Source organism: Haliotis asinina, chromosome 9 (genome assembly GCF_037392515.1).
Source record: "Haliotis asinina isolate JCU_RB_2024 chromosome 9, JCU_Hal_asi_v2, whole genome shotgun sequence".
NCBI classification, from domain to species: Eukaryota; Metazoa; Mollusca; class Gastropoda; order Lepetellida; family Haliotidae; genus Haliotis; species Haliotis asinina.
The window spans coordinates 222387-245574 of NC_090288.1; the positions used below are offsets into that span (position 1 = coordinate 222387).

The 23188-nt window shown below is 44.8% G+C and overlaps 1 protein-coding gene across 2 annotated transcripts in view; it reads left to right on the forward strand.

The window, feature by feature from the left end:
• Positions 1–23188, forward strand: part of LOC137295519 (ragulator complex protein LAMTOR5-like) — a 44572-nt gene that overhangs the window by 8672 nt on the left and 12712 nt on the right. Inside the window, exons 2-3 of one of the 2 annotated variants that reach the window (XM_067826886.1) lie at positions 15117–15178; positions 16845–16962. In XM_067826886.1, the coding sequence (XP_067682987.1) occupies positions 15117–15178; positions 16845–16962 (180 nt within the window). Of the gene's footprint in view, positions 1–15116; positions 15267–16844; positions 16963–23188 lie in introns of both variants that reach the window. The other variant, XM_067826885.1, reaches the window with a different exon arrangement.

Consider the following 23188-nt stretch of genomic DNA (forward strand, 5'->3'; position numbering starts at 1 on the left):
CCTTCCCATTCCACCAGAGCGCCGACTTTACCTGTGGGAGGACCTCGAGAAAGACCCTTTTATCGAACACGCCGTGAGCTCTATCAGCTGCGAGCTGTACCACAAATATGGCATGTTGTTGGCTCCAGTGACGGCGGCGATTATCACGGCAAAGCATTGTCAATTTGAGAGAAAAAATAATAATGGTATAGATGGATGCTGCTCCCGAGGTGAGGGAAGTGACCAGGGAACCAGTGGGGGAAGTGACCAGGGAACCAGTGGGGGAAACCCCTCCCGAGGTGACACAGGAACCCCCAACAGTAACCAGGCAGAAGAATCCTAAGAGAGTAGCTGCCGGTAAAAAACGGTGGTGTAACCAACATAAAATTATCAACCCCCGACTGTTGTTGGCTGTAGGCGCTGCCGTGGTTATAACATGGTTATACATGGGGGTACCCTCCCACAGTGAGGTAGTACCCCCCAACAGTGAGGTGGTAACCCCCACTGTCGACCCGCATATCATGTTATAATTTAAATATTTTTATATATACATAATGTCTGAGGGGAAAACGTTCGTCAACGACGCATACCACGCCACAGTGGTCGCCAGTCTAGCCGTAGGGTACGCTCGGTTGACTAAAATGGTGCTTAAACAACCAACTATCAAGCTAGATTTCAACCTGCAGGATATGGGTATGCTCATAATGAACCTCGGTATGGCGATGGCTACAAAAGACATCCTAGTAAAACAAGGGATAATACCTGAAAATATAATGAAATAAATATAGGATGGCCACGATAGCTATGATGGTCGGTGGGGCGTTAGTGAATGCCCTGGCATTTTCCGGGAGTAATTTCCTCTTCTCAAAACTACGAGATTATCACGCGGCTGAAATACAGGAAGAAAGGAAGCGGCACGATCTCGCTACTGAGAACTTACAAAAGGCACAGGCCGAGTACGCTAAAAAACGCCTCCAGAGGATTGATTTTATTAACGAACAACTCCAGCGTGAAAACCATGCCGTTCAAACATTCAACGATGTCGATGAAGCAATGAAAGAATACTACCTACTAACTGGTAAACGATTGGAACCGCTCAATAAACCCACACTCGCTCAGTACTACACACCATCCAAGGGACAAATGAATCGTGAACTGGGCTTCATAGTGTTGGGTATAGCAGCAACTGCGTTGGTTGCGAAGCAATTAAATTAAATACCTATATAAGTAAACATGAGACCCGCTCCATACCGATGCGAATACATACTTATGGGGAAGACCGAGGCCTGTGGTAGGAAATGCAGGAATCAGGGGTTCTGTTGTTTCCATATGGGAAGTCCTAACTACACGTGTTCTGTGTGTGGTATCGGGGTTAAAGGACACTACTGTCTATGTAAAGCTCACGGAGCGAACGTAGTCAGACATCAACTCATCTACGAGAATAAAAAGGGCTACATAAAAGAACGTAGGCGACTGCTCAAGATAGACTCCAAACTCAATACCAAATAAATGTTTTACTCATATACAGGAATACATGCACAAGGAACACTATATCCAACAGTGCGTGAAACAGCCACATATTTTTTATCAAGGTTACCTCCCTTTACTGTGAACCAATTAGACATTGGTTCTCTTAGGTGTAAACACTATGACTACTGTACGCGAGCTTAAGCGGGTCGCAAAACAGAGAGGTGTGATCGGGTATTCTCGAATGCGGAAGTCAGCATTGTTGAGATTACTAGGTTTAGAAGCCCCTCCTACGGTAAAACAATTAAAAGCTCAAGCAAAACAGCTTGGATACACGGGTTATTCAAACCTGGGGAGAGCCGGGTTAACCGCATTGTTATCACATGCCCCCGTAGCAAAACCTCCCACTGTAAAACAACTGAAAGCCGAGGTACACGATTTGGGTTTAGGCGGGTATTCCCGTATGAGAAAACCACAGCTTGTAGAATTATTACGACAGAATAGAGCTATTGACCTACAGTTCGTGCGCACTGAGCGCGCTGTAGGCAACTATTTGAGAGGTTGGCGCATGCACGTTGATAGAAACATAGACATTACAGATATCAAGCCTCTGATAGCTGATAAGGTCAACCAGGAACTAAATAACCTAGGAAGTATCAAGTTTCAGATCACAGTGAAAATGTCGCTCGATAAGCAGGATGAGTATGTTCAGCCTTACTTCCGAGGTAAACAAGAGGTCGTCACACATACAGAGACCATTGACGCATCAATCGATACCAGTTTTCAGCAGATACGAGAATACCTAGAACGCTACACACACTTGGGGTCCGGGTGGGCTGTAGATAAAATCGATAATGTCTATCTAGACATAGCTAACTACGTGCCGTTCAGAGGCGGATCATACCTAGCCTTGCCCACCTACTATAGGAACAAACATGCCATAGTAAACGTTAAGAATAGAGGAAACGATTGCCTGAGGTTAGCTATCAGGTCAGCCTTATTTCCAGCTGACACTAATCTGAACAGGTCTTCTAATTATCCTCAGGATGATGGGCTCAACTGGGATGGTATAGATGAACCCACCCCCATATCCCAGATCACTAAAGTAGAAAAACAGAATAATCTGGCTATAAATGTCTTTGGGCACGAAGGTAACACAACAATAGTACACAGGGTCAGCCCGGTGAAGGATCGCCAAGTTATCAATATATTCATGATCCAGCGAGGTGACAAGTATCACTACACATGGATAAAACACTTTAGCAGGAAGACCCACTTCTGTGAACGATGCCTACATGGCTTCACACGAGCTGATTTATTAGAATCCCACCGGGAGGATTGTCAAGGTGTGGGGCAGACGGCCATACGAGTCGACATGCCTAAGGAAGGTGATAATATCCTAAAATTCGGTAACCACAAGAACCAAATGTCTGTGCCTTATATCATATACGCCGACTTCGAAGCCTTGGTGGTGGGGGATTCCCCCAGTGGTGCCGCCGGCGAGGTTCCCATCACCCACAAAACACAAGAGCATAAAGCCTGTGGGTTTGGATACATTGTCGTCCGTTGTGACGGGGAAACGAAAGCTCCGGTAGTGTATAGGGGCCCTGACGTGGCTGAAAGGTTTCTAAAGTGTTTGCAGGAGGAAGAAAAAATTATTAGGAATGCATTGTATAGAATCGCTCCCATGCGTATGACCCGAGTCGACAGGCTAGCTCACGCTAGTAGCACTAACTGTCACGTGTGTGACTCACCACTTAACGGTGATTCGGTGAGAGATCACTGCCACATAACTGGTAAGTATAGAGGCGCCGCTCACAGCGCGTGCAACCTCAAGCTTAAAATCAACCCTAAGACAATAAACATCCCCGTTGTCTTTCACAACTTGAGAGGGTACGACTCACACTTGATCATGCAGGCCATCGCGAAAATCGATGGTAATATAACGTGTATCCCCAACAACATGGAGAGATACATCTCCTTCAGCTTAAACGGACTTAGGTTCATTGACTCGTTTCAGTTCCTCCTGTCGTCACTCGACAGTCTGGTCAAGGCCAACAATACCTTCCCTATCACCGATCGATACACAGACGCCGAGACTAGACCCCTGCTTATGAGGAAGGGTGTGTACCCCTATGAGTACATGGATAGTTGGGTCAAGTTCACCGAGACCAGACTACCCCCCATCAGAGAATTTTACAGCAATCTGACCGGCTCAGCAATATCTCAAGACGATTACTCGCACGCGACTAACGTATGGAATAAACTGGGTTGTAAGAACCTGGGTGATTATCACGACCTGTACTTGAGGACAGATGTACTGCTGTTAGCCGACGTGTTTGAGACGTTTAGGCGGACGTGTTTCAAGCAGTATAAACTCGACCCCGCATGGTATTACACCAGCCCAGGTCTGTCGTGGGACGCCTTGCTTAAAAAGACCGGAGTTAATTTGGAATTGCTCACAGATTACGACATGCACCTATTCATTGAGAAAGGCTTGCGAGGTGGGATTTCCATGGCATCCAAACGATACGCGAAAGCAAATAATCAATACGTGAAAGGTTACGATCCTAACAAGCCAACCAATCACATTCTCTACCTCGACGCAAACAACCTGTACGGCTGGGCCATGAGCCAGTATCTACCTACAGGGGGATTCGAATGGGTACCCCACGTTGATGTTATGGGGGTTGCACCAGATTCGAACAAAGGGTATATCCTCGAGGTTGACTTAGAGTATACCAAGGAATTACACATATCACACAACAGCTACCCCCTGGCCCCCGAACGTATGAGGGTTAACCCAGACTGGATGTCTGAATACCAACATAACTTGTTAGGTGGGCGTGTGACAGACGTTGAAAAACTCGTGCCTAACTTAATGAATAAGACCAAGTACATCGTTCACTATCGCAACCTACAGCTGTACCTGTCGTTGGGTATGAGGCTGACCAAAATACACAGGGTGCTCATGTTCGACCAGAGCCCATGGATGGAGCCCTACATCAGAATGAACACAGACCTACGAAAAAAAGCCACCAGTGATTTTGAGAAAAATCTCTACAAGCTCATGAACAACTCGGTGTTTGGTAAGACTATGGAGAACCTGAGGAAACGCGTGACCGTGAAGCTGGTTCGGTCGAGTGAGGAAGACAAGCTCAGGAGATTGATAGCCAGTCCGGCATTCAACCGTAGTAAGATATTCACAGACAACCTGGTTGCCCTACACATGAAGAAAAGCCACATAAAATTCAACCGGCCTGTTTACGTGGGGATGAGCATCCTCGATTTATCCAAACACCTGATGTACGACTTTTACTACAACGAGCTCAAGAAACAGTGCGGCGACAGGTGTGAAGTGCTGTACACTGACACGGATTCCTTGCTGTTAGAAATCCGAACCGAGGACGTGTACGAGGACATGAAAAAACACCTCGATTTATACGACACCAGCGACTACCCTAAGACCCATGCCATACACAGTACGGTAAATAAAAAGGTCCTAGGTAAGATGAAGGACGAGTGTGCTGGCACGCCCATAGCCGAGTACATAGGTTTGAGACCTAAGATGTACTCCATACTGAAAGCCGACAATAGTGAGATCCGGAAGGCTAAGGGGGTTAAGAAGTATGTGGTGAAACAACACATCAAACACGCCAGATTCAAGGAAGCCCTGTTCAAGACCCGTACCTTTAGGCATAAAATGAACACACTTAGAAGTGATGGACATAAGATATACGGACTGACTATAAACAAGACGTCCCTGTCGCCTATGGACACGAAACGTTGGATAGCTATTGATGGGATAAACACATACGCGTATGGACATGAAAAAATTTGAGGCTATTTACTACAGCCCGCGTGGGTACTGGAAAGGAGCTAGCGCAGTAGATAAGCTAGCTAAAATAGCGCGAGTACCCCCGGAGGAAGCCAAAGCGTGGCTTGAAAAACAAGCCCTGTGGCAGATCTATTTGCCGGCACCACGCTACGTGCCTAGAAGGAGGTTCGGTATTAACATACCTAATAGCGTTCACCAGGCAGACCTACTGTTCCTACCCCACGACAAGAGGTACAAGTATGCCTTAACCGTAGTGGACGTAGCCAGTCGTTACAAGGAAGCCGAACCCTTGACCACGAAAGATTCGGCCCAGGTAGCCAGAGGATTCGAACGCATATACAAACGCAGCCCGCTGACGTGGCCAACAGAGCTGCAAGTTGACCCCGGACGGGAGTTCATGGGTGCCGTGTCACAACTGCTAGCCAAACACGATACAAAGGTCAGGCGTGGCACGGCCGGAGCCCATCGCAGCCAAGCCATAGTTGAGAGATTTAATAGGACTTTGGCTGAGCGCTTGTCCGGCCATCAGTATGCTAGGGAGATGGCCACCCCTGGAAAACGATCGACTGAATGGGTCACGAGGTTACCCAAGGTGGTGTCGGCAATCAACCATGAAGTCACCCGTCTCACCGGTAAGAAACCGGCAGACGCTATCAAACTAAAATCAATAGTTGCAGAGTCGGCCGCTCCATTGCGTGGGAAGGAGAAACAGATACCAGATAGGGCCCGCCCTAGTGAGGTATCTATACCAGCCGGGGGAACACGAGGGTGATAGCGGGCCACCGATCCTATATGGTCAGTCAAAACTTACAACATAGATAAAGTGGATATGAAAGCCGACGAACCTAACTTATACAACTTGAGGGATGGGCCGGGTAGGGGGTTTGTAAGAGAAGAATTATTGATCGTACCGTACGGCACAGTGTTACCACCAACACACGTTAAGTAGTAGGGGTAATAGTAGCAAGAGCTAAGGGCCCAACCAAAGCCTTATTTAGTAAATAAGGCTTTGTAGAGACTTTTCTTGAAAGTGTTTTAAAACCCCCATTGTATATACTACTCAGATTCTCACAGAAAGGACTCCACACCCTGCTACAAACTCCCCCAGTCAACAGAAGTCACGTCCCGGTCCGCATAGTTGGGCACTGAGGCTTATTTTGTTCAAATTTGATATGAACATGCTCAGCCCCACGTTGGGCGCCAATTTAGCGGCCTCAAAATTTCCGAGTCCTGTGCTGGGATTCGAACGATGGACCTTCTGATTCAAAGTAGGATGCCTTGTCCATATGACCAAAGAGGTTAACCCCGTCAGCATGCTGACAAGGTAAGGATGTCGTCTTTGGAATGACTCAACGCCCTGCTACAAAAACATCATTGGGTGATTTTGTATGAGAAAGTGTTGTACGGACTACTGTAAGGATAATGTGGATCATAGTTGTTATGTTTCTGTGTTGTGTCTTACACAAGTAAACTTTGGTTCTTCATGAAACAATAACGTGGCCGGTTAAAACTCGTGTAGCTTTAATGGCAACTCCATGATAGACTGGTGATCCATACAGTGACACAGATGTCTACAAGGGCTTTGTCTAACAAACTCTTGGCTGTTCAGACACTTCTCTCACCAAAGTCATTACTTTGGGGGTAGTGTGGACTGGAAGCAGAATGCTTCATGTCCCAGGCTATAGCAAAGGTTCTAAATTCCTGCGATGCCAACTGGGGACCATTCTCAGACATTATTTCTTTAGGAATACCATGCCTGACAAACACTGACCAGCCTCTCAATTACTCTTGCACTTTAGGTGTTTGGAAGGCATTCAATTTCCAACCATCTACATTTCTCCATGCCTATATGACCAGAATGTATAGCCGTCAACATGTCCATGCACATGTTTGGTGGCACAAGCATCCTCTCTCCCTTGAACACATTTCCAACTATCTACATTTGTCCATGCCTATATGACCAGAATGTATAGCTGTCAACATGTGCATGCACGTTTGGTGGCACAACCATCTTCTCTCCCTTGAACACATTTCCAACTATCTACATTTCTCCATGCCTATATGACCAGAATGTATAGCTGTCAACATGTGCATGCACGTTTGGTGGCACAACCATCCTCTCTCCCTTGAACACATTTCCAACTATCTACATTTCTCCATGCCTATATGACCAGAATGTATAGCTGTCAACATGTCCATGCACATGTTCGGTGGCACAACCATCCTCTCTCCCTTGAACACAATGCCATCTAAGAGAGTCAGCTCGTCACAGATATACCAGTATGGTAATACATGAATATGACAGTCACTTTACTTTTCATGCCAACCTTTGTGAATGGATTTGGTCAGGATTCTCATAGATTTATCCTGTCTCATAGATTCACATAGAGCTGGGACCTTGCTGTCACTCACTCACACAGATGACAACACCAGGTGTACTTGCATTTCAGCTCCATAGCTGAGATCGTCCTGTTCCATCATCCATGTCTGTCAAGTACTTTTGCAATAAGGTGTTGGTTAGAGGAATTTCTTTTCCTGGACGATGCATAATGTTGATGTTGTATTTCTGCAGCTTCAACATCATGCGCTCTAATCTTGGTGACGCAACTGCAAGTGCCTTTCTCATGATTATTTCAAGGGGGTTTGTGATTATTTTCTACAGTTACTGCTCTTCCGTACACAAACTGATGGAAGTGCTTGCACCCGAAGAGAATAGCATACATCTCTTTCTCTATTTGAGCATAATTTTGCACACAATGGGTCAAGGCTTTGGATGCATAAGCCTCAGGTCGCTGATTTTGCAATAATGCCGCGGCAAGTTCACCCTTTGAAGCGTCCACTTGTAGCACTAGTTCCTCCTTTGAAATGTAGTATGCTAGAAGCTTAGTAGTGGTAACAGCATCTTTCATTTCTTTGAAAACCATGTCATGGTTGCTGTCCCACTGGAACTCATTGTCCTTCATGGTTAAGTCATGATTAAGTGAGGGTGTCACCTCAGACACTGGGCAAACTTTGCAGAGTAATTGACCATACCAAGTATTGTCTCCAATTCTGCTGTGTTGATAGGTGGTTCCATGTTTTGGATAGCTGTGACTTTCTTAGGGTCTGGCTTTATCCCATCGGCAGACAGAATATGTCCAAAATACCGGACTTCTTGCTGATCTGTCACAGTCTTGTCTGGGTTGAAGTGCACTGCTCTCCCTCCTGACCTCTGAAGCATGGCTCTCAGGTATCTGTTACGTTCTTCTCTTGTGCGACCATATACATGACCATCATCAACTATCTTTGATACTCCTTCGAGGCTTTCATAAGTTTCATCCATGCATCGCTGAAACTCGTCTTGAGATGAGTTAATCTCAAACAGCAGACGTAAAAATCGGTATCGCCAAAACGGACTGTTGAATGTGGTGAGATATGACGACTTTTCCTCCAACTTGATGGACCAGTATCCTGACCATGCATCAAGAACGCTGAAGTAACGTGCCCTTGCCAAATATGCTGTTATATCTTCCAGTGTTGGCATACTGTAATGAGGGTACGTGATGGCTTGATTTAGATCTTTCGGATCCAAGCAGATCCTAAGCTGACTCAGCTCAGCTCCACTGCCAATCCCAATGGAACCAATGTAGAACTCAGCTCCACTGCCAATCCCAATAGAACCAATGTAGAACTCAGCTCCACTGCCAATCCCAATGGAACCAATGTAGAACTCAGCTCCACTGCCAATCCCAATGGAACCAATGTAGAACTCAGCTCCACTGCCAATCCCAATGGAACCAATGTAGAACTCAGCTCCACTGCCAATTCCAATGGAACCAATGTAGAACTCAGCTCCACTGCCAATCCCAATGGAACCAATGTAGAACTCAACTCCACTGCCAATCCCAATGGAACCAATGTAGAACTCAGCTCCACTGCCAATCCCAATAGAACCAATGTAGAACTCAGCTTCATTTTCATCAATGGTGTTTAAAGTCAATTCTGTTTCTTCTTCAATGTGACTTGCACCCCTTGTTTTGTAAATTTTAGAAAAATGATTCCATTTTGACCATTTATGGCATCTCTTTCCTGCAGCTGCACACTTTTCATCAGGAAAGTGTTTATTTCCACATTTAGTGCATACTTCAGCACTGCTATGAGCCTTATTTTGATTCTGAGGTTTTCTATCATACTTCATCTTACTGTTTTGGTAACCATGGGATCGAGAAATTGAGTCTATCTTTTCTGCTGCCTCTGGTAACATCAGAGCATCAGAGAGCTCAAAAGATCTGGTGATATCAACAGCTTTGTTCAAGGTCAAATCTTTTCCTTCTTGCAATAACTTGTCTCAGACCTTTGGAAAATTAGTCCCCAAAACAATACTGTCTCTTACCATTTTGTCTTGGTCCGTGAATTCACAATCTAGAACTAAGATTTTCAGATCAGTCACAAATGTGTCTACACTTTCACTTTGAGATTGACTTCATTTTCTGAATTTCCAATGTGTGACAATCGGATTTGATTAAGGAGACACATATTCAGAGAAACGTTCATAGTACGGCTTGAACTGCTTCTTTTTCTCTTCAGAAAGTTGAAAAGTGTTTGGTACGTCTCAGCCACGATCATCGGACCACAGAAGTGGATAGCTTACTTGTAGCTCCTCAGTGTTGTCTGCTAATGCTAACGGTCCAGCTCTACCTGCAGTCGAAAGCGCCTCCACTCTTCTCCGGGATTGACGGCATTCCAGTCAAAACAAGGGTGTGATATTCCACTTAACATGGTTTACGATGTGTAGATTCCACTTCTAACACCATGTAATGTTTCTGTGTTGTGTGTTGCACATGTAACCTTGGGTTCTTCATGAAACAATAACGAGGCCAATTAACACACGTGTAGCTTCCATGATAGACCGGTGATCCATACAATGACAAATGCTCCATCAGTGCCATAGACAAAGGGAGATAACTCCTATAACTGGTAACTCTACATACCGCAATATACAACAGTTATGAACAAGGAGGTCAGAAGCATGCCTGATGCAGCCACAAGGACGAGTCATCTTTAGAATCATTGCAGTAGAAATGTAGCATGTGAAACTGGTTTAAATACAAGTTCTTGAACAATTTCTGAATGCCTTTTTTTTCACCATTAAATCATTTCATCATTTTCAACATTTTTGGGTATAAAGAGTGTTAAAATTGTGAAAATAAAAATATGAACAAAATATGTGAAAATACATAAGAACAGGCTATTAAACTCAGCTAGATGACAGGGCTGGTTAGATGTAAAATTTGTCAGCCCTAACCAAATTTTTAAACTTATCCTATCACACGTTATTCAGCTCTCTTCTTGTTCTTCGACCATATGAGGAACGTGCTTAAAGCTAAGTTGAATCAACACTTGCTGGCCTTTGACCACCCGATATCTGCCCCTACCCTGACATCAACACCTGTCAATCATCATTAAGCAGGAACCTGTTACTGTCAGTCTCTTTCTTGTTGCTCTCGAGTGTGGAAGTGTTTTCTTCTGACGACATCTGAGAATTTTTCAACTGCTAGACATGGGGAAATCTAAAGGAAATGCATAAAAAAAATAGCAAGCATTGTGACAATTGTCATTCCAACTTCTCAGCAGCCGATCCACATGCAATGTGTGTTGACTGTTTAGGCCACTGTGAGTGCGGTCAATGTTGCACATTTTGTGCAAATTTAGATGATGAAGCTTTCTTGGAATACAGAAAAGTCGCTTGTCATCGTCTGACTGATCTAGTGACAGTCCATCTTCTTCTGAGGTGGTGAATTCAGACTCTCGGAATCAGCCCGTTGATCTAAATCTCATTCCCAAATGATGATTTTTTGGAGGAAGCCTTAGACTCCTACTTGAGTGAAAATCTCAGACACTTTTTTCGACCTCGCTCTTCAACTGACTTGAGAGTGCAGCTTTCTCATATGCTTCGCACATGTTGAGGCAACCACCTGTTTCCAGTGCCACACTTCAGTGGTGATCACCCCTTCACATGATGTTGGAGTGCCATTTACCCCTTATACTCCACTGCGCCGATTACACTCAGTGGAGCACTTTCTAACTGTGCATAGCTCACTTCGAGTGCAGCTCTTGCAGCCAGTACATCTCTTACGCCAAGTGCGGCACTTTTGTTTGGAGCACCAGTTACCTCTCTGTGCCACTCACTTCACAGTTCACACTTCACAGTTCACCACTTACAAGTTCACTCACTTCACAATTCACACCTTCCAAGTTCACTCACTTCACAGTTTACGGCTTCCGAGTACAGTGCTTAGATCCACAGACACAGTTTCAGCGTTTCCTAATCGGATACCTGGTGCGACATTAGATCAATGGATACACCTTTTACTGAGACTGGGCTTACAGTGTATCCTGATATGGCGAGCAGGGTAGGCTCTCACAGTTATGACAGTACAACCTTTCGTCCCACTCTGGTTGTTTATGCGCCGATCGTTACCTTATCTGCGACTATTCCCTACTTGTCATCTGGTCCTGGAGTTCTGGTAGCTTCCTTTGTGACACTTCCTACATCTCCTGTTACAGTTTCTGGGGTATCCGCTTCACCTTTGATGAGTTCCACTGTCCACTGTAGCTTCTCTACAGTGGCAGCCCTGATGAGGCCTGTTTTACCAGTCTCCTGGAGTCCAGCGGCTGAAGCTTCATCATCCCTTGCTCTATATTTCCATGCATTTTTTGTGCTTGCAGTCGCTTCAGTCCTACATCAACCTACCTCAGCTTCTATCTCGGTTCCTGCATCTGCTCCAGCTACTTCGCCTGCTGATTTACTCTCCAGCTTTCACATGCAGTCGGGAGAGTTTGCGTCCATTACCTTCCCTGCTGCAGTGGGTGCATGGCTTCTCATCACTGATCGTCTCTCATTCGGTAGATAACATTGCTTTGTTGGGCTCCAAACAGTGGGCATATTCACCATTTTTAGTGGAAGACCAGGAGCTTTTACATTTGGACGGCGCTATCAGGAAGGGTATGGCCCCTATCAACATGATCTTGACAGCATCTGGGTCCAAGCGAACTGGACTTCTATTTTCTGATATTTCTGCTCCCAAAGAAAAACTCAAGCTGAGACTCATCTTCAACATGAAGGTTTTCAGCAAGTTTTTTCTTCCACCACCTCCATATTTCCGGATGGTCTCTGTGCCCATCTGAGAATGATTATAAAGCCAGGGTATTACATGATCAGTCTCAATCTGCAAGATGCATATTTCCGATTTTTCCTGCGCATCGCAGGTTCCTTTGGTTTGTTTTTGAGGGCACCCACTATCAGTGGCCTGTTGTCCCATTTGGAATTTCTTTGGCACTGTGGCTGCTTACACGAGTCACAAAGACGATTGTCAGCTTCCTACATCGCAAGGGGATTGTTTTCGAAGCATACATTGACAATCGCATCCATTCCCAGACCGATCATGCACTCCTCCTACATCACATGGACTTCACAATGCAGCTACTTCATCAGCTCAGCTGGCTCATCAGCCAGCAGAATCTTCAGTTCATATTCCTTGCCCCTTTGTCAGGTGGATCCATCTGACGAAGGGGCACGGAATGGCCCAGAAAACAATAAAGGAGAAGCTGACATCCATAACATTTTGTTGTATATAACATTCTAGAGCTCACAGTGGTAATTCTGTCCATCATTGGCAAGATCTTCTTCGTGCGTCATCTCTTATGATCCGATCGGACAATGCAGCAGTCGTGTTGCACATCAACTGGATGGGGTCGACGGGCTCTCCTTAACTTCCGTGGTCTACACAATGGTTTTTCGACCTTGTGGATTCACTCGGAATTACAATATGTGCCAATTACATTCCAGAGGTGAAGAATGTCATCGCAGACTCACTGTCCCGGTCGAGTCGTCCATCCTCAACGTGAGTGTACACTTCATCCAGAGGTGTTGAGGATGTTATGTCTTCCATTAACAACTCTGACAGTGGGTATGTTCGCCACCAGATTCAATCATCAGTCGCCTCAATTTGTGTCTCCACCCCATTGGCCAGGGGACAGGATGATCTCAATGCTTAAGCCCCTCCACCAGTGGCTCTTCTTCCACGCATACTTCTCAAGCTGCACATGACCAAGAGGATGACACTGATTTTGGTCACGCCCTTTTGGCCATCCTAAGGTTAGTTCATCAACCTGCAAAACCTAGCCGAACCTCATCCCATGCCACCTTCCGATTGATGAGACCTACTAGTTCATCCTCACTCCAATCAGCTCCACGGTTCTCTGCTCACGCTTTATCTTCACGTCTGGTGCATCTTCATCGATCATTAGTAGCCAAAGGGTATTCCAAACAGGTTGCTACTGCTATTACTACAGCACATCGCTTGGTCATTATACAGTGATACGTGGGAGTGATTTCAAACTTATTGCAGAACCAAGGGCATTATATTTCCCGCAACAGCTTCACCCCAGATGGTAGCAGAATACGTGCAGCATCTGAGAATATCCAAGAAGCTTAAAGGTTCTACTTTGTCGATCTACTTGGCTGCTCTCAGTGCCATTATTGCGGCGGCTACAGGCGTGAAGATCTCCACAGTTCCTGAACTCCAGTCTCTCCTGAGATCCTGTAAGTTCACTGACCAGTCCTGGAAGTTCCGACACTTGCATCTCATTACCTTCGGGACCTCTCCGTAACAGATGTGGAGTGCCTTCATCAACTTGGCCTTAAGGTCCCGGCTCAGCAGTTGTCATCAACCCGCGTTTGCATGTAAAGCAATCCTTCTTCGTGTCGGCTTGTTCTGGTGTTATCCATATCTTAGTACTTTTTTCAAAGTCTTGTGTTACATGTAGAGATGATTGACATTCCGCTCACTGACCTCTACTCACCAAGTCAGTTATCATGCCACAGTACCAAGTTCTACAAAGATTTCTCAGTTTTTATTGCCTTGGTCTACTAAGAACTTTAAACCAGGGAGTGAATCTGTGAAGGACAGGATTCTGCTTAAATCATTGAATATCTTTAAAGCTGCATCTGCTTGTGTAATCCTCTGCATGTGTCCTAGTGGACATTGATGTCCCTGCCATGTTCATTGCAGATGAGTGGGCATTGATGTCCCTGCCATGTTCACTGCAGGTGAGTGGGCATTGATGTCACTGTCATGTTCACTGCAGGTGAGTGGGCATTGATGTCACTGCAGGTGAGAAGACATTGATGTCACTGCCATGTTCACTGCAGGTGAGTAGACATTGATGTCACTGTCATCTTGACAGCAGGTGATTGGACATTGATGTTACTGTCATGTTCACTGCAGGTGAGTGCACATTGATGTCACTGTCATGTTCACTGCAGGTGAGTGGGCATTGATGTCACTGTCATGTTCACTGCAGGTGAGTAGACATTGATGTCACTGTCATGTTCACTGCAGGTGAGTGCACATTGATGTCACTGTCATGTTCACTGCAGGTGAGAAGACATTGATGTCACTGCCATGTTCACTGCAGGTGAGTAGACATTGATGTCACTGTCATCTTGACAGCAGGTGATTGGACATTGATGTTACTGTCATGTTCACTGCAGGTGAGTGCACATTGATGTCACTGTCATGTTCACTGCAGGTGAGTGGGCATTGATGTCACTGTCATGTTCACTGCAGGTGAGTAGACATTGATGTCACTGTCATGTTCACTGCAGGTGAGTGGACATTGATGTCACTGTCATGTTTACTGCAGGTGAGTGCACATATTGCACATGAAAATATTGGAAGAGCGCTTAGCCAATGAAAAAACGACATTTATGTGTGAGGTAAGATAAATGTAGATACACATTTTGTGTGGAGCTCAGTGATTTGTTTAAAAAATATGTCATTTGTTCCAGGTTTAAGCTGCCTGGTGTTGCTGCAGTGCTGTGCACCGATAGACATGGACTCTGTCTGGGTGGTGAGTCAACATCATTACACAGCCTACACAGCTCTGTGTGGGTGGAGAGTCAACATCATTACACAACCTACACAACTCTGTCTGGGTGGTGAGTCAACAGCATTACACAACCTACACAACACTGTCTGGGTGGTGAGTCAACATCATTACACAGCCTACACAACTCTGTTTGGGTGGTGAGTCAACATCATTACACAACCTACACAACTCTGTTTGGGCAGTGAGTCATCATCATTACACAGCCTACACAACTCTGTTTGGGCAGTGAGTCAACATCATTACACAGCCTACACAACTCTGTTTGAGTGGTGAGTCAACATCATTACACAACCTACACAACTCTGTCTGGGTGATGAGTCAACAACATTACACAGCCTACACAACTCTGTTTGGGCAGTGAGTCAACATCATTACACAGCCTACACAACTCTGTTTGGGCAGTGAGTCAACATCATTACACAGCCTACACAACTCTGTTTGGGTGGTGAGTCAACATCATTGCACAGCCCACACAAGTCTGTCAGGGGGGTGAGTCAGCATCATTACACAGCCCATACAACTCTGCCTGGGCGGTGAGTCAACATTGTTTCAGAGCCTACACAACTCTGTTTGGGTGGTGAGTCAACGTCATTACACAGCCTACACAACTCAGTGTCTGTTATATTGACTGATTGTGTCAGATGAACTACATAACTCGGTGTCTGTCACAGGATCTGATTGTGTCAGGTGAACTACACTGTGTCTGTACAGGAACTGATTGTGTCAAATGAACTACACTGTGTCTGTACAGGAACTGGTTGAGTCAGCTGAACTACACTATGTCACAGGAACTGATTGTGTCAGGTGAACTACACCATGTTCAGTAATTGGTTGAGTCAGCTTAACTACACTGTGCCTGTACAGGAACTTATTGTGTCAGGTGAACTACGCTGTGTCAGTTCGGTAACTGTATGAGTCAGCTGAACTACACTATGTCACAGCAACTGATTGTGTCAGGTGAATTACGCCATGTTCAGCAATTGGTTGAGTCAGCTTAACTACACTGTGCCTGTACAGGAACTTATTGTGTCAGGTTAACTACACGATGTCTGTCACAAGAACTGTTTATGTCAGGTGAACTACACTGTGTCTTTACATGAACTGATTGGTGCACTACACGTTTTTTATTTATCAAATGAACTGATTATGTCAGGTGAACTACACTGTCAGTCAAAGGAACTGATTGTGTCAGGTGAACTATACTTTGTCAATCACAGGAACTGATTGTGTCAGGTGAACTGCACTATGTATGTCACAGGAACAGGTTGTGTCAGGTAAACTACACTATATCTGTACAGTGACTGGTTGTGTCAAGTGAACTACATGATGTATGTCACAGGAACTGATTGTGTCAGGTGAACTACACTATGTACAGCAAATGGTTGTGTCAGGTGAACTACACTCTGTCAAACACAGGAAGTGATTGTGTCAAGTGAACTACACTGTCAATCACCGGAACTGATTGTGAGATTTTGCCAGGTGCTTTACACTCTGTCAGTCACAGGAACTGATTATGTCAGGTGAACTACACTGCCTTGTCACAGGAACTAAATGCAATGAACTACAGAACGGTTGGGTTTAGGATTTGGTTTCCTTTTAACTTGACAGGAAATATTTTGTGTTTCAGCCAAGGGCAGTGCTCCCAAACAGGCCTCTGGCCCTATTGCTACACTGTCCGCCATGGCAGGCAACTTGTGTGCAGCCAGCACCACAAGTCCAGTTGTGTGTATCGAGTCTGAAGCAGGGTGAGTTTGTGTCAAGAATGAGAATCTTACTAAATATCATCTCAGTCTCACACAGACTTAACAGCATCCTGGTGAAATCTTTTGGTATGAACAAAATGTGGTTTAGGTAACTTCAGGAATTGGAAAAAATTCTTTTGCTACATAACCTGTATACCCTATTCACGCTCTATATACTCTCTACACGTCCTACCTACTCAAAACACCTGTATACTCTCTCCACACTCTATATACTCTCTACACGTCCTACCTACTCAAAACACCTGTATACTCTCTCCACACTCTATATACTCTCTACACGTCCTACCTACTCAAAACACCTGTATACTCTCTCCACACTCTATATACTCTCTACACGTCCTACCTACTCAAAACACCTGTATACTCTCTCCACACTCTATATACTCTCTACACGTCCTACCTACTCAAAACACCTATATACTCTCTCCACACTCTATATACTCTCTACACATTCTGTATACTGTCTACACAGCCAATCTCTACCTGTATGCTCTATATACCTACTGTGTTTATATTTTTGCAGTGATAGAAACTCATGAAAAATCTTTAGTGACTCAAATGTTTCATGTCTGGCCAACATTTTTTAGTGGCCCAAACCACTTTTATGTGGCCCAAATGAAAATAACAAACGCTCAAGTCAAGATTGCAGTTGGATCAATCATAGAAACTCTTCACTTAACTGATAATTTAAATGGATTTACATCCCTCATTGTTCTGCCAAGTCATGGATTCAGTGGCCCCTTTACAGATAAAGTAATTTTCAACATGGCAAGATCCTGACAGTATGTAATGTCAATTAAAATTAACCTTAAAAGTGTGTGTGTGACCAGACAAGTCTAAACGCATACACTATTTAATAAACACTTTGATAAGGAGCATGAGACCAGTCCAAGGCAGAAATGGCCTAAGTTGGGAAGTCAAGGTCTATCGGCAAACTGCCTTGGTAAGCAGCTTCGAATACAAAAAACACCACCATGAGAAATGTATGATAAGGGGTCTGTGTTTATCAAGGAATCTGTGAGCTTCTAAAACCTTAATTTTTCCTTATCCTGACTCATGCTTAATTGCTTATTTCCTCTTCCCTAGCGAAGATAGTGGAACACCTGAAATCCCTTGAAGTTCCCTTCTAAAAGAAGCGGATGTAAAAAATACACTCACCCACGAGTTGCCTCCCTTTTCCTGCGTAATTGGTCAGCTGACCAACCACGCTTGTCACTCTCTCCTTATCGTTCGATGAGGGTGGCTGGAGTTACCAGGGGTCTCCACTACGGCGATAAGTGTTTCAACTATTTCGGTCCTATATTTATGTGGTATGCAGTATTTGGTTTATGTATATGTGTCACAAATTTTTAACTTACCTTACCATAGGACTTGTGCATATTACCTCTAGCTTCGCGTAGATGAGATCAGACAGTCGTTGATTCGCCATTCCCATGAATGGCTACCTCATGTATCGACGAATGCATAGTCACGGAAGTGACGCGATCTCCTGAACCGCGCAAGCGCTGACCTTTAAGAATTCACTTATATTTCAAGCGTCCTTGCGATCAGACATTCGTTTGGTTTGTTATAGTTAAAGTTTTCAGGTTACTACTACACAGTAGGTATGTTTTTGTTTCATGTTACGTAAGAATTAAAACTTCACTTACCTGGCTACCTCGTGTGCACTATTACTTGTTTTTCGATGTGGGTGGTTTCTCACATCTCAGTTGTTTTTGTGTGGTCTCCGCTTGGTGTACATAACTTTGGTTAGTTCCTACACCATCTGATACTTGTTTTTCGATGTGGGTGGTTTCTCACATCTCTGTTGTTTTTGTGTGGTCTCCGCTTGGTGTACATAACTTGGGTTAATTCCTACACCATCTGATACTTGTTTTTTGATGTGGGTGGTTTCTCACATCTCTGTTGTTTTTGTGTGGTCTCCGCTTGGTGTACATAACTTGGGTTAGTTCCTACACCATCTGATACTTGTTTTTCTTCATGGGTTATCCATTTGCTGTATGTAGTCCTGTTTTTTCTGATATGGCATGCTTCTGGTTGCGGGGGCAGCCATCTTTGTTGTTGCTGCCCCGCCCCTGGGTGTGCTTATTTTTATCCCCCCCGGCATGTAATGCGGCTGGATATAGTCGACGCCTCGTCTGTCCATCCGTCCGTAATCATTTTGTTTCCGGAGCATAATTCAGAAACTGTTCAATATTTTTAGACCAAACTTGATAGATATAGTAATCTCAGCCTATGGTTGTGCCTTTTGCTATTTACAGAGTTTTGGCATTTATATTTATTCTGTGATGGGGTGGGCTTCGTTTCCGGAGCAGAACTCAAAAACGGTTCAATATTTTTCTGCAAGACTTGGTAGATACATCAATCAGAACCTAAAGTGGTGCCTTTTGCTATGTACAGGTTTTTGTGATTTATTATTTTCTGAGTTTCCATGGAAAACGATTCAGACTTTGTGTCAAAAGTGAGGTGTGTGTTTCATTTCTGGAGCAGAACTCAAAAACTTCTTAATATCTGTCAGTAAAACTTGGTAGATATGTGTGGCAGACCTCAAAGTAGTGCCTTTTGGTATTTACAGTTTTTTGGTGATTTATCATATTGCGTTTCCATGGAAACATTTCAGCCTTTGTCTGAAAATGGAGGGATGGACTTTGTTATCCCACCGGCATGTAATGCGGAGGGATATAGTTGACGCCTCGTCTGAGTGTGGTGTCTTTTGCTGTTTCCTTTTGATCAGACTTAGTCTCAAAATGGAGGGATGTGCTTCATTTCGTGAGCAGAACTTAAAAACCATTCAATATTTTTCTGCAGAACTTGGTAGATATATCAGTCGGAACCTAACATGGTGCCTTTTGCTAAGTAACAGACTTTTGTGATTTCTTAGTTTCTCAGTTTCCATAGAAGCATTTTGTACTTAGTCTCAAAAGTGAGAGGTGTGTTTCGTTTCCGGAGCAGAACTCAAAAACTTCTTAATGTCTGTTAGTAAAACTTGGTAGATATGTGTGGTAGACCCCAGAGTGGTGTCTTTTGCTATTTCCTTTTTTTTTATGTATTATTTTCTTGGTTCCATGGACATGTTGCTGACTTCATTTCCGAAACACATTTCGAAAACCATTTCACATCTTTCAAAAGATCTTGGCAGATATACGAGACAGATCTTGAAATGGTGACTTTTTGTGATTACAGATATATGGCATTTATATTTTTGCTTGAATTCCATGGAAACAATTCAGACTTGGTCTAAAAACACATTAAGTAACTGTCCGATGATTTGTCCTTTCAAATATGTGGGTGCCGGGGGATATATGTCATCTTCTGATGATTCTTGTTGTGAATTATTATTTTCCTCGGTTTCCATGGAAATGTTTCGGACATAGTCTCAAAATGGAGGGATGGACTTCATTTCCAGAGCAGAACTCAAAAACCATTCAATACTTTTCTGCATAACTTGGTAGATATATCAGTCAGAACCTATAGTGGTGCCTTTTGTTATGTACAGGATCTTGTGATTTATTATTTTCCTCCCATGGAAACATTTTGGACCAAGTCTGAAAAGTGAGAGGTGTGTTTCATTTCCGGAGCAGAACTCAAAAAGTTCTTAATATCTGTTAGTAAAACTTTCTAGATATGTGTGGCAGACCCCAAAGTGGTGCCTTTTGGTTTATTTTCTTGGTTTCCATGGAAACGTTTCGGACTTAGTCTCAAAATGGAGGGATGGGCTTCATTCCCAGAGCACAACTCGAAAACCATCTCATATCTTTCAGCAGATCTTGAAATTGTGGTTACAGATATATGGCATTTATAATTTTCATGAATTCCATGGAAACAATTCAAACTTAGTCGAAAAAAAACAATGAGTAACTCTCAGATTATTTGTCCTTTCAAACATGTGGGGGCCAGGGGGATGTTTGTCGCATTCTTCATGTAGGGGTCTTTACTAGGCGAGTTCTATAAGTTTTCTCACTTGTTTGTATGTTGCAGTAGCTGTTTATGACTTGTCAGTTTTGTACTGTGTGTAAAGTCTTAAAGTCAGCCAAGGACCCCCACCCCTGGTGTCCTTTGCGCCTCCATGTGTTGCTCGTTTGACCAGAGTTCAAGGCTTACCTTACTGTGAGAAAGAAGCGGTTCTCTCAGAGGGGCAGGAAGATGTTGTCACCAGCGTCGTCGTTGGGGTGCCGATCGTCTCTCAAGGAGACTCCGGAGCGACAGTTGCCAGCGCTGACGCATGAATCTACACAAGACTCAACTTGTGATCAACATTCTCCGGAGCTGCAGCGTCCCGACTCCTTCGTGGACTTATCTCGCCCCGACGCCTTAAGTCACCCGGAGGTGCAGAAGTTGCTTCGGTCTTTATTACACCCTGCTGCAGGGTCGTGTCATCCTGGATCGATGTCAGCTGATGCAGCTGATGCCTGCTGCCCCAATGCCATTGCTGCTTCCTTCAACTGATGGAAGTTTGATGGACCGATGCCTGCGCCGATGTCCTCTGGATACCGCATCCTGAGTGTATCTTCGTTGCATGTTTCCTCATGAGAGGTGGACTTGCAGAGACAACTTATGGAAGAACGAGCTCGGCGCATAGAAGTGGAAGGTTCCAGACGTAGGAGAAAGTCGCGCTCCAGTTCCCCCCCCCCCGCAGTCGGAGGTCTCGATCGCCTCACCATTCCCGTTGTCACCGGTCAAGATCTAGGTCCAAGTCTCCAGCAGATAGGGATCGGCATTACTATAGATTCAGGTCGCGGTCTTCTTGACGCACTCCCCATCCTCGGCGTTTTAGATCCCCAGCTGGGAAGCCTTTGCAGTCTTTGCCTTTGCCTCAACATACGGTGCCGTCATCCTCTTGCCATTGCGTCATTAGATGAGGACTTCGCCAAGTTGTCACTGGACTTGACAATTAGAGTGCCTAAATCTTGCAAATCGGAATACAAAGTACATAGTCTGGAGTTTGCAGATTCGGGAGCAGCTCATGATGAATCCCTGAAGCGCTTATCTAGCTCCGTGTCATCGTCTCACAAGTTACAAGATGCCAAGTTACTAGCCATTGATACGGAATTAAGACGGATGCTCAAGCCAGTTTCGGTGTTAGATTCAGCTACTTCAGCAGCGGCATTTGACCTCACAGAGGATAATTCCTCTCGGATCGATCACTTTGAAGCATTATTTCAATGGCAAGGCAAGGTTCTACACGACCTACTCGCTCATTTGCGTGCGGCGTTAGCGATGACCACCACGGTGCGACATACTGGCTACTTGAACCCGTGCATGTAGCAAGAAGAGTTCAAAAGGCAACAGGCTCGCTTTGCGTCAAGGTCTTTGTTCAGCGACAAAATTCCACTGATTTATTGCCAACATACAGAGCTTGCAAACACGGAAGTCTCCTTATCCACCTTTGGGGCTCTGAGTTCTGCCTTTTGTGGTAGGCAGTGGAAGAGGAAAACGTCACTACGTCCCCTGCAGAGAGTCTATTAGATGTGTGTTTGCCAGAGGCCGAGGTCGTGGACACACGGATACCAAGCAAGGCCCTAGGACCGTTTGCAGGAAGCCCCTTCTACTGCCGGCATGGGGAAGGGCAAGCGTCCTTATTCCTCCCGCTGAAGATGGGAACGTTCATGACTGGGTCCACCCACTCCCAGTCGTGTCTACGACACCCGGAGGTGGGAGACTAGGGCCCAACTGGACATTCCTGGAAGATCCCTACGTCACGAACGTCTTGAGGACCAGTTACAAATTGACAATTGTTACTCTGCCGCCACTAACATCTGTACCTCAGGCACGAGTGTACTCTCAGGAGCAGCATGTCCAGTATTCAAGTCCTTTTGGAGAAGTAAGCCATAGAGATAATGGTAGATCGCAATCACTCCCCAGGGTTCTACTCCCTCATCTTCCTGGTCCCAAAGAAGCATTCAGACAAAATTCGGATGATTCATAACATGGCAGTTTCGTCTCGCTTCCCTATGGTTAGTTTAGATCTACTGAGGACATGGTTAGCGAGACTAAACTTGCATGATCAGTACCTCCATGTTCCAATTTTCCGACGCCACCAGAAGTTCCTACGGTTTATCTTCAACGGGGTGCATTACCGTGGCAGGTCCTCTCGTTTGGAATTTCTTCGGCCACATGGCTGTTTACACGGATCACTTCTCTGATCGTCTGATTCCTGCATCTGAGAGGGATAGACTTTGACCCCTACATAGATGACTGCCTCCTGAAC